The sequence below is a fragment of the Dryobates pubescens genome, chromosome 17, assembly GCF_014839835.1.
Source record: "Dryobates pubescens isolate bDryPub1 chromosome 17, bDryPub1.pri, whole genome shotgun sequence".
Classification (NCBI taxonomy): domain Eukaryota; kingdom Metazoa; phylum Chordata; class Aves; order Piciformes; family Picidae; genus Dryobates; species Dryobates pubescens.
The window spans coordinates 11,642,722-11,654,916 of record NC_071628.1 but is presented as its reverse complement, the minus strand read 5'-3'; the positions used below and the strand labels follow the sequence as shown (position 1 = coordinate 11,654,916).

At 40.5% G+C, this 12,195-nt stretch overlaps 1 protein-coding gene across 2 annotated transcripts; it reads left to right on the top strand.

Moving 5' to 3' along the window:
- The first annotated feature begins 6,464 nt into the window (after window positions 1-6,464).
- On the top strand, window positions 6,465-10,760 carry RAMAC (RNA guanine-7 methyltransferase activating subunit). Of its 2 annotated transcripts, XM_054169240.1 has the most exons (3): window positions 6,465-6,531; window positions 8,243-8,417; window positions 9,901-10,760. In XM_054169240.1, exons 2-3 carry the CDS (start codon window positions 8,251-8,253, stop codon window positions 10,082-10,084), a joined length of 351 nt encoding a protein of 116 aa, XP_054025215.1. In that variant the 5' UTR covers window positions 6,465-6,531; window positions 8,243-8,250; the 3' UTR covers window positions 10,085-10,760. The 2 variants fall into 2 exon arrangements, with proteins under 2 accessions (XP_054025215.1, XP_009895581.2); XM_009897279.2 differs by lacking the exon at window positions 6,465-6,531 and having other exon boundaries at window positions 8,233-8,417.
- The last annotated feature ends 1,435 nt before the right edge of the window (window positions 10,761-12,195 follow it).

Genomic DNA, 12,195 nt, shown 5'->3' with positions numbered 1-12,195 from the left:
GAACAAAACACTGAATTACTGCTCTACTTCATTGCCTTTAGCAGAACCTGAACATGTGCTTACACACGTGCAGTAGATTTGACAGAAAAGCAGGAGGAGGGGTGTGAGTGAGTCCTCACTGCATATCTATCTGCAGGGCTGGTGGCATGGCCAGATTTCAAACCTGAGTCCCAGAAAGGATATGGGAGCTCCACACAGAGTCTCAGGGCAACATTCCAGTGCCTGAGGAATCATGGAATCATAGAATTGCTTGGATGGAAAAGACCTTAAGGTCATTAAGTCCAACCACTACCTAACACCTCCCTGTACACAACTGTTAGATCATGTTCTTAAGCACCTCATCCAGATGTCTTTTAAAGACCTCCAGGGATGGTGTCTCCATAATCTCCCTGGGCAGCCTGTTCCACTGCCTGATGACCCTTTTGGTGACAAAAATTTTCCTAGTATCCAATTAAACTTCCCCTTGTGCAACTTACATCCATTTCCTCTCCTCCTATCACTTGTTACCTGGGAGAAGAGATTGGTCTCCACCTCACCACAACCTCCTTTTAGGTAGTTGTAGAGAGCAATGTGGTCTCCTTTCAGTCTCCTCTTCTCCAGGCTGAACAACCCTAGCTCCCTTAGCTACTCCTCATAGGACTTGTGTTCCCATCCAGAGAAGGGAAACTCTGGGAGTAAAATGGCAGAAGTAGGTATCCTCTTTAGAGGTTGAATATTTGACTTTGCATCTGAGCAGTTGACTGGCATGTGTCATGCAAACTGCTTGAACTATCCAACCCAGGAGAAACACCAGACATTTGCTAAAAAGGCATAACCACTTCCTTCTGCTACAACCTAGGTTTTGCTAGCATTTGAGTTTCTGATTCAAACATAACAGAAATTATTACCAGATGTGCATGTCAGGGTCCTGAATGCACTGACAGGCCTTAATTGCCATGACCAGCCCCACTGGGCCTCTCCTACACCCCTGCCCTGGGCACAGGGACTCATGTATACTCAGCCTTGGGCCATTGGCTCCAGCCTAGCACTGCTGTGGCTCTGCCAGGCTACAGATCCAGCTATGCTGAGCAGTGCTGTGCTTGGCCAGGGATCCTGTGGATCCCAGACGGAGTTTCTGACTTACCTTGGACTTGTCTCATCCCCATGAACTTGTCCGTCCCTCTGAGCGCTCAGCTGCTGTTTCCAGCCAGCCCTCCTCAAGAGCTGTGGCATAGGTCTTCTACCCTGCTGGCCATGCTGTGGGCTCCTTGTCCCTTCCTGCTCCCTGAGAGCACAGAGGAAATTCTCTAAACTTCCCTTCTGAACTCAGTTAGGTGCTACTAATTGGTATCTAAATTACCAGTTAGTGTTTCCATACTGCAGCAAACTTGAATGTTTTAGACTGGATGTGGACACAAGACTAAAATTAAATATCCAACTATAAAAGAAAGTTGAGTATGAATAAACTCTAGTCCTAGAAACTTCTGCAAGTATCTCCTTTATATTTTGCAACTCTCTTAACAATAGGCAATGCATGCTAGCACTGATTCATACATCCCCACTTGCAAGATTACTTGACATCTAAAAAGCATCTGAGTTGGAGTTTAGACAGCCTGACAATTATGATGAGTTTGATATCTTAGCGTTTGGCTACTCCATTTTCTGACTTTCAAGCAGTTCTACAGAAGTATACTTTAAGTATCTGAATATTCCTCCCACTTTTTTTTCCTTTCTTTCTTTTTTTTTTTTTTCTTTTTTCTTTTCCATTTGTACAATACCTACATCTGGGAAAGAACATAACCTGTGTACCAGATGTGTTATGTAAAAACTTCTGCCTGCCCTTCAGCCACAGCATGTGTGCCTCCACGGGGTCTAACCCACCTCCACCCCAAATGAGGAACATATGGAGCACCATGAATGGTACAAACAAGACTTCGCTTTGAACTACATTCCTCCTATCAAAGGACCCTCTGTCTTGCCTTCTTCTTCTTCATTCCTCTGGGTAATCATAAGGAAAGAACTGAACATTTGGAAAAGCCTCCTGGGGTCAAATTCATTTCTAGTGGAGTTCTGTTGAAGTTAATGGCATTGCACCATGGATTAAAATGGCACCATAATATTAAAAAACAGAGACAGCATACTACTCTGTAATTACTGTCTAAGAGAGAAAAAAAAATAATAAAAATGATTCATTCTTATAGACCTCAAAGGGCACAGCTAGCTTAGTCAGTTTAAAAGGTGAAAATAAAAGAAGGCAGCTAGAATGTAGTGATCTTTAATGTGTATATATGCATATATACATATGTATATGTATATGTCATGTGTTAATGCCAGTCAGGTAACACCACCTCTGCACAAGTTTCAAGAACAATACACTAGGAATATAATTTAATGTGACTGTGAGTTTTAAAAGACTGAAGACAGAAATAACTCTTAGAAAAATTAAAGGACAACTTTCATAATGGCATAAATTAGGAATAAATTCCTTTTGATCAAGTGCTACGCTACTGTAAGCTTAATGCAAAGGAATGGGACCCCGTGGCACCAGAATGGTTATTCTGCAACACAAAAAAGCACCAGGAATTGCATTTTTCCCTTTTTGAAAAAGGACAATATTATTTTTTTAGGCAGTTAACATTTATAGGTCATTGTTATGGGAAGGAAACATTCCTTGTATTTAGTTTAGTGAGGTTTGTAGGAATAGTGCAGTCTGTTCCTTTATGGACTTTCCTTTACAATACCATATGGAGGTATGTGGAAGACACTCTGACGCTCAGTGATATTGTGCAGTATAAGAGCAAAGGCAGGGCAGAGAGCTGACAGAAAAACTGGACGGGCTTTAGCTGTCAGTAACAGCTGTTATATCTCAGTCTTTCTTGTTATTTAAGCGAGCTTCATCCAGGCAATAATCCTTTCTAGCCAAAGGAATAATGTCCCATGATGAGAACTGATCTTCCAGGCACACGAGGTCCCAGAGAAAGAGCACAATTCCAAGTATGTTTGCAGATTGGCTAAAGAGTATGTCTGCTTACCTCTCAGTGCAATTAATCACCTAGCAAATACTTTGCAATCATTAGTTAGGTTTCTCCTGGTGGTCTTACAGCCTCTCGTACCCTCAGAAACACATCTTTCCTTTAGTGCATAATCAATTACAAGGCTGCCACACACGCGCTTTGTACCTGCCCTTAGCCAGAACACAAAGTCTTGCTCTCTCTAGCAGTGCCAGACATCACCCCATTTCCTAGAATAAACTATCTGTGGAAATCGGGTTTCTTGTATAAACTAACCAGGCTTTCAGTTACATTGTAACTGAGACATTGTGAAAGAGAATAGGGGGAGAGGGAAATCGGCTGACAGGAAATCACTGATCAAATTCAGCCAACTAGGGGGGGGAGGGAAGAGTCATAAATAAATTTTCACCAAAAAAGCTATCTGATGTATTGTTTTGTTATTGAAAAACTCAGGCAGCATCTATAACAATCTGTGGAGGTTTCTCTGCTTATTCATCTGCAGGCAAATGTTTCCTTGATCAGACAGGCTCCCATTACAAGGAATGTTAGCTCCTCAGTTGATTTCTCAAGGTAGATATTAACATTGAGGTAAAAGGATCCCTCCTGTTTAAAGATACAAAAAAATACACAAAAAATGCAGTTCTCCTTTTCTCCTGCTACCAAGATACATGCTGACTTTTCATTAAAAATGCCACAGCTGTCAACCTCTGCTGAGATAAAGCAATGAACCTACTCATAAAGAAACAGAAAGCATTAAAAATATATTTTTAAACAAATAAAACTTGAACAATATTTCCCTTTTACTTCTTGGTACAGGCTGGTGATTCTGTGCAGCAGACTCACTTCTTCTCCCAAGAAGCATCTACAATAACAAGGGCTAGAAATTAATTTTCAAATTAAAATTGAATATAATGAAAACATGAAGAAGCTGGGATGTATGTAAAACACTGAATACAAAGCCTCATGACAGAACAGTAAGAGTTATCAAGACTAAATAATCACAAGAAGAACTGTCATTTTCCATTGTTTCAAGGCAAACATGACTTGGCTGGTTTTAGTGTATATTCCTTTGTTCTGTAAGGAATACCAATTCTACATAAGATCCATTAATTTCCAACAGGCTAAAAGGAATAATTCTTAGTTTAAAATGTAGAAGATAAAACCTCATCTAACAGCTACATTATTTAACATAATGAAATCCACAGGAAGAAAAAAAAAAAAAGGCAAACCCTTTGAGGTTTTATCACACTACAGTAGACTTCAGAGATACTGATTATGAGACTGTGTTCATACAAAACCAACACATTAATTACCCATAGAGCCTTGAAGTGAGCAGAAAGATTGCGAGAGGGGATTATCAAGTCCTCAGTCTTGACAACACTTGGAGCTAGACCTTTTAAGTATTTGCCCACCTACTATGTAGGTACGTGCTATGTGAGATGTTTAGTGAGTGTTGAAATTCCTACTTGATGACAATATTTATTTTGAGTGCCTTTATTCCTTTAAAGATCACCTGTCACGATGGGTTTTTTACACAGTCTGAACTTCAGCATAACATCTATGAGAAATCTTAAGACTACTGCCACCTGGATTATGATCTCCTTCCTGATTTTATAACCCAACGCAGGCATAAAGACATGTCATGAAAAAAGATCCAAAGCACAAGTGTTACATATACACACACACACACATATATCTATATCTATATCTATATCTATCTATCTATCTATAATTATGTGCCACTCTAATTCAGCCATTCCTTGCAAGCATTTTTCTGTGCAGAATATGCTGATGAAAGCACCTTAGGAAAACTGCAATTTGTGAAGTACACTGCTCACAGCACTCATAAGGTGCCCATGACTTCAACAGAACTAATATATGAGATTATTAGGCTAGAGGTTATAACTTAGATTGTGTGCATGCTTAAATGTATGAATGACTTCAGTCTATAATAAAAAGTTTAATGTTACATTAAGTTTGATGTTTTAATGAAAAACACCACCCATGAAACAGCAGACTAAAGCCTTTAAAAAAAAAAAAAGTCTACCCCTTTTATTAAGGATCATCTTCTTAATTTTATGCATGAAATCCTCTGTACATGCACCTGAAATATTCAGGGATATTCAGGGATCAAAGAGAAACATGTCTGGGGAAAGAAATAAAATCCTACTTACTTCTGCCCATTTTAAAAAGGCAGACAGTAAAATGGGGATTATATGGAGAAAAGATAAAATATATTATTTTTCAGCCTCAGTGACAATTTGTTTGGCTTAGAACTAGATATGCATGCTAAGATACTTGCATTAGGCTGCTTGGATGGAGGTCATCATTTCTGTTCTGCAAGTGACAATACGCTCCTGCTATAGGTTGCTCAGGAGAGCAGACTGCAATTATTACTGTTAATACGAAACAAAGGGCACTTATTCTGGTCTATTTTTTTTTTTGACAATTGAATGCCACTATTGCCCTTGCTGGGGTATTCTCTTTCAAATGATGGACGCAGCTATCAGTCTCGATGCTTTGCTAGTGCCTGTGACAGAGTCTCTAGTAGGGCTTATAAAACCATTCCTTTCTGAAAGGATCCTACCAAAAAAACCCAAACCAAACCAAACCAAAAACCACACGTTTCTTTTGCACAGCACAAGAAACCACTTCAAAACCATTGGCTTAGGAGTTGTGGAAAATAGACACCAATGCAAAGGTTTCAATATTGTGAAAATAAGGCAGCCAGGGTCACAGGGACATCAACGCAGCTTCTGCTGCAAGGAGGTGCTAATGCCACCAGTTGTTCAAAGGAGAGAGGCAACGCTGTGTCCCCATACTGCAAATCCTTTGGGCAGCAAGCTGACAATAACTGCTGTTGCACTTCTGAAATGAGTAAATAAGAGCCAGAGGTGCAGCAGAGGAGGGGAGGTGAGTTCTCTGCCTCTAGCTATTTACATCCACAGGACCTGGCTTAAGAGAGCTTGCGACGCTCTCACAATAACTTCACAGGTATTCAAAGTGACAAGGCTAACTGCTACCCACAGGACCTGGCGAGAGTGTAAACACGTTGCAGAAGCAGATGCCAAACAACCATTATTTTAGTTTATGCAGAATTATTTAGCTGCCAACAAAATCTTCCCGTCATCTTACTTTTCTCACACAGTACTCGACACATCTCTGTGCTTTTTTATGCCTGAAACACATTTATTTCGCAAGGCTATGGCTGTAGGCACCACGTTCACTTTTTCAGTTGCACCTTTCCGTTGAAGTCCAAATATTACAGATATCACCTCCCTAAAACCTGCGTAGGAGCGAAGAAAAGTGCCCCTCAAATCTCAGTGCTATTTATGCCAACGTGCTTGGTGCCAAATCCCAATTCCAGGGAATCAATTTTTCCACCCCATTGAGCTCAACCCCCAGCCCAGCCCGCCCCAGGCTCTGCGAGGGGACGTCGGCCCAGGGTGGACCCGCCCCGGCAGCACCGGCAGGAAGCGGCGGAGCTCGGCCCGGAAGAGGAGGGCTTCGGCGGCGATTCGGCAGCGGCTGGAGACGCAGGGTGAGGGCAGCCGTGTCGGCCAGGGGCCATGAGGGAAGAGGGGGGTGGAAAGCCAAGAGTCTACCTGCGGCGGGCTCTGGCCGTCAGGGCTGCAGCGGGGCCCCACCCACGGTGAAAGGACAGGGCCCCGTCCCGGCCGGCCGCGAGGAGGAGGGCTCCGGCGTGAGCCACCCCGAGGGGAACGGGCCCCGTTCGGTGCTCCACACAGTTTGGCCGCAGACGGGGGGGAAGGTGGCGGGCATCCCCTGTTAGCCGTCCCCGCAGAACGAATACTTACATTTAAGTTATTAATCTTGAGGAGAGCTGCTCCCACTGCGCTCTGGAGAAGACTGCTAATGGTGTGCACGCCAGTGCTGCCCCTGCCCCCGACTGAGCCGCTGAGGAGCAAAGTTCCCTGGACACAGCTCATAATAAAAACCCAACGAGGTTTGCTTATTGCAAGAAGGGAGTATGAAGCCATTTGGCGTCCTGCAGGAGTAGCTCTTACTCCTGCTTCAGAAAGGTTTATGCCGCAGCATTAAGTGGAAGGGAAAGGCTGCTGCAGGGTGGGCCCTGAAAGACCACCAGACACTGAACTTCCTGAAGCTGACAGAAGGGGAGTTCAATCTACAGAAAGAGTAGTGTTCTGTATTCCCCGTGAACATCCCGCTTACCCTAGTCTCAAGCTGCTCATGGATATGGTGGGGAGAGGAATGGGGCTGTCATTAGGCTATACATTTAGCTTTGTGGATCCAATAGAAAACTCACCTCCACCTTTCTCATCAGTTTGCGTGGTGAATGTTGGTCCTGTCTGCAAATCTTCAGAAGCCAGCAGAAGCGCTTAACCTGAAAGTCTACAGGTGAAGACCTTGAATGCTCTGAATTACTCAGGGCTTGTTAAAATAGCAGACATAGAACCTTTCTCAGCATCTGCTGTTAGGGTCAGGCTTTTATTGATTGACAGTAATAAGCAGCACCAACATCTGAAGGGCAAATGCATACATAATCAGGTAAATAAGGAAACTAAAGCCTTAAACACCAGTCCCATCAGAGAGCCATGATATAAGGTAATTTTAACATTAGGTGCTGTCCTTTTCCCGAATCAAGTTGTTAACACAAATTATTGTGAATTAATATCTATTTTGCTTTGCTGGCTATGTGTATTTGCAGGCTTTGCATGATATTCTACCTTAGCAAACTTTTCAAGTTGATTGCATTAATGTTTTTCCTGTCAAAAATGGATTAAGAGTAGATTGGAAATGCATTCTGAAGAAATACTTTTTCCCATTACTAACCCTCAAACATGTCCCGTATCTTTCTACCACAGCTCATCTAATCTAGGTCTATCAAAACTCATCAGAGATGCTTCTGTATAATGACTATGTTAGGTATTAATCTGATCTTAGTATCTCCTGTGTGAATGGAGTCCCTTAAAACCACTCCCATTATTCAGACAGATCAACGTCTGCATATCCAGTACAGACATCCAAATACCGCATGTGGAATTGGAATTGCTTTCCATCAGGGATAAGCTGTTCAGGGGAGTTACTTACAGTCTTAAATTGCCAGAGCTTAAAAGTCAGTCATCTGTTCTGTCTGCCAAAAACTTACCTGTTAATCCGAGTATAATTTTTCATTGTCCTTCATTTTGCCCTGCATGGATTTTGGTGGCTATTACAATAAGAGTCATCATACATTGCTAAAGCCACTTTTATTGTGTTCATGTTTAAAGTTTTCAGAATGACTTCCTTGGATGACATGCCCTTGAATTATGAAAAGATGTTTGCTCATCGATTCACATCAGATGATGAAGAGTACCAGGAATATCTGAAACGTCCCACGGATCCCCCTCCCGTGGTTGAAGAATGGAGAAACAGATCTGGGGGCAACCAGAGAAACAGAGATCGGTACTGATGTTGGGCTTTTTGTTGTTGTCTGTTTTTTAAATATTTGTATTTTCACAAACACATAGTTAAAAGATCATTTATTTCAGAAGAAAAATAGGAATTTGTTAGTAGAGGTATCTTCTTGTTACTTCTTAGGTAACTGTTTCAGAGGAAATCTCTGAAAAGTTTTTTTCTCTGTATTGATAATCAGTTTTTGGATACATTGTGCATAAAAGTATTCAGTAATTTGCTGGTTTAGTAAGGAATAAGCTAGAACCACTGACTCTACTGACCTGGGGTTTGTTACTCCTCAGATAGAAACATTTTTGCAGAGAAGAAAGATGAGAGTTTTGCAAAACTAAGCAGCCTGTCATCTGTTTGGATAATAATCAGTGGGGAAAAACGTGTGAAGGAACAGGCTAATAATCTGTTGCTAGCAGTCCAGAAGAATGTTTCCTTTGTAACCTAAATATTTACCATACTTTGTTAGATTAGCCTGTATTTCTTTTATCTATCAGAAATGACTGTAAAATTCATCACCCGATCTGTCTAGCAAGTGCAGTGGTTGAATTATTTCTTCAGGATGTAATTGCAGCTTTTTACTGAATCCTGGACAATAACATCTGATTTCTCTGTGACTGAAAAACTACAATTAATAGCATCAGCCTTTAGTATAAACTCCAGTCCAACTAACAACCAGGAAAACTTCTTAGCTAAATGTCTAAATAGGATTCGTGCCTTATCTGAAGAAAAAAAGAACATTCTAACTTTTTCTCATGCTAAAAACTTGTCATTAAGTTAAACACAGAATCAGTCTCTATAGATTAAAAAGTGATTTTTTAAAAGAGGATGTTCTTTGAACTAAGCAATTCTTACATCTACACTTTTGTCACAAAGTGAACCTCATGTAAATGTTGTCTGTCTACACCACACTGTTGAGATACCCAGAGATAATTACTGTGAGGCAGATCAAGTGCCAGTAGCAATCAAGATACAGCTGAAAAGCCAACATTTAGAGAATGGCTAACTACAACTGCTAAGATATACTCCTGAGTAGCAGAATCTACAGGAGACCATGAAGCAGTGCCAGTATGTGCTTCCCTGATTGTCTGCTGTACTTAAGTAGACTGTACCTAAGACTGCTTTACCACAGCTTTCAACCATGAAACTGCTGTATTGAACCTGGTTTTGATGAAGCTTCAGATGTATCTTCTGGTTGGTTTTTAGATAAGTGGTCTTTTTGAGTCTATTCAAAGTCCCACCACTTGACCTGATGCTTGTGAATGTTTTGTGTTAGGAAGCAGACCATCCTGCTGTCACTTGGCAAGTAGTGTGTTGGGTACTAGTAAGAAATTAATTAATTGTCTCAGATCTGACTGTAGATACCTGTTTTTATGACATACTGATGAAAACAAGTAATTTAGTGTATAAGCACTTACATAACAGGCTTTGTGAAAACTGTAAAATTCATGTGTGAACCTTTGACATTTTCTTCTTATTGCAGGTTTCAAGATGGTAGATATTTTAGAGGGGACAGATACAACTGGCAAGGTGACTATAGATCTAATCAGAGGCCAGAAAGAAGTTGGGGTAATAACTACCACAGACAAGGGCAATCATACTCCTCTCCCTATGGACAATATGGCTACAACTCTTACAACCCAGGGCCTCGTTACCATCCCTACTGATGATACTTGTGGTTTGAGAGTCCAGCAATGCTATGTAACAAATTCCATTAGTCCTCAGTTTTCTTATTTTTCCACAGTTTTATAGATAACTGAAGAATGAATGTTTACAGTCCATTGCTCTTTATCTGTAGTGTGAATTGAAAAAGGGAACACCTCTTGTGAATAAAAAAATAATATTATATGGAGACTGTTTAGAGTCTGTAGGTCTTAGATTGAATTTCCAGCATTCTTTTGTCTGAATACATACTAGTACACTTCTTTTCTTCCATCACCAAGATTTCTCTCTTACTCTTTACAAAACAACAGGTCAGGGGAAAACAGCTGCAGTTTGTGTGCAGCCTGTAGCAATGGCACATTGCCTTAAGATAGGTCTTTTTGAAAGTGACATACTGTGTCTTTCTCTGGAGAGAATTTCTTAGTTTGGCTTTTGATAGAAAAGCTCAGTTTAGGTTGAATTTCAGATGCCTTAAAACTGAGAAGACAGATGCTATTACAGAAATATTTTAGGGGGTTGACCTAGTATCTGACAACTCTGGCTTCAATTTATTTGCAGTATGCCTCTTAAAACACAGTTTAGAATTTGGAATAAAAATTAAATAGTTTAAATATGTATCTTATTATTGTAGTAGTTCTGTGATGTGTAAATTTTGCCTGAGAAGTGACAGCAAGTTCATAGAATTAATCTTCAAATAAATTTGGTATGTGTGTAACAAACTCTGGATTTCCCATTTCAGTAAAGCTGTAAAATTTTGATGATAATGGTATGAAGTTTGTATGAAGTGCTTTGTGCAGTCAGTACTGTCCTGTACTTTTTGCATGAGAAAATAGTATAAGCATTGAGTGCAGTATTACTCAGTTCTTAGAATTTTAGTTTTGTGAGAGTTTTTTTTAAGTATTCACACAATAAAAGTATAGTTCACATATAAGGATGTTTCTGATTTATTTCTGAAACCTACTGTCATCTAGGTTGACAGCTGCACAAGAGACAGTACTAACAGGTAAGTGTTAGTACTGGACAACTGATTTAAGTTGGACAGCCTGCTTAGCTACAATCAAGAGGATGAGACACACTGTGATTAATTAGACATCTGGAGTGTTAATCCACTATCTTCTTTTCTGCTCTAAGAAGGTCAAAGTTCTCACCATTTACATGATAAGCTAATATGTATCAGGCGAGCAGTGCAGTTCTTTGTACTTGACATTTCCTTCAGCTGTGGTACAGAAACATCCATTGCTGACTGCTGTAAAAGTCATGACATTATCTGATAAAGAGAGCAAATTAGTGCATCTGGATTTAAAAACAAAAATTAAATATAGAAGTCTCCCAGTTCAGAAGATGCTTTTAAGAGTTAAAGAGTATGTGTGCTGTTCATCTCAGAAACACACTGTATATAGCTCTCTCAAGTCTGTGACAAGTGTCTTCATCTACCTGTGAAGTATTTCTGTTTTCTGCTTTTGAGATGTTAGCTGGTAGAGTTTTTAATATCCTACTCCCTGAAGTATTTTTGAATTCAGAAGTTTGCAGCCTTAGAAATCTGTTACAAAGAGGTTTGCTTTCCCTTAAGGAATTCTACTGGATGAAATGCACCAATTTTAACCCTCATTATACTGTGGAGTTGTTATGCTTGGGGATTTAAGATCACACAACATTCTTACCTGTGCACTATGGAGATCCTACAAGTTGCTATGGTGGAGTTCCTTTTTAATGCAGAGTTCCATGCAGTGCCAGATATCCCAGACTCCCACATCCCGGAAGGGAGTGTGTCTCTCTGCAAAGAGACAGACACTGGCAGCTATGCCACGGAAGTCAGGCTGTGCCAGGATGTTGTTCTTCTTTACCATCTGGAGTAGAATCTCAGGTTGGAGGGGGGGGGTGTGTGGAGAAAGGCAAAAGAAATGGTTTCTGTCTTGTCTGTTGCCTTTCCTCAAGGCAAATAACTATTTTTAATGAATAAACAATCTACAATACTGTGAACAAAGCTTAGAGGCAGATAGATTAGGATGGCCTAGTATCACACATTTCATAGAATGGCTTAGGTTGGAACAGACATTTAGACATCATCTACTCCAACCTCCCTGCCATGGGCAGGGACAACTTAATGGTATCAGCT

What these genes read in the sequence shown, in the direction of transcription:
- RAMAC (XM_009897279.2), top strand. Translation starts at nt 8,233, where the DNA reads ATGTTTAAAGTTTTCAGAATGACTTCCTTGGATGACATGCCCTTGAAT. An exon ending in AACCAGAGAAACAGAGATCG is followed by an intron (nt 8,418 to 9,900) that starts GTACTGATGTTG and finishes TTCTTATTGCAG; the next exon opens with GTTTCAAGATGGTAGATATT.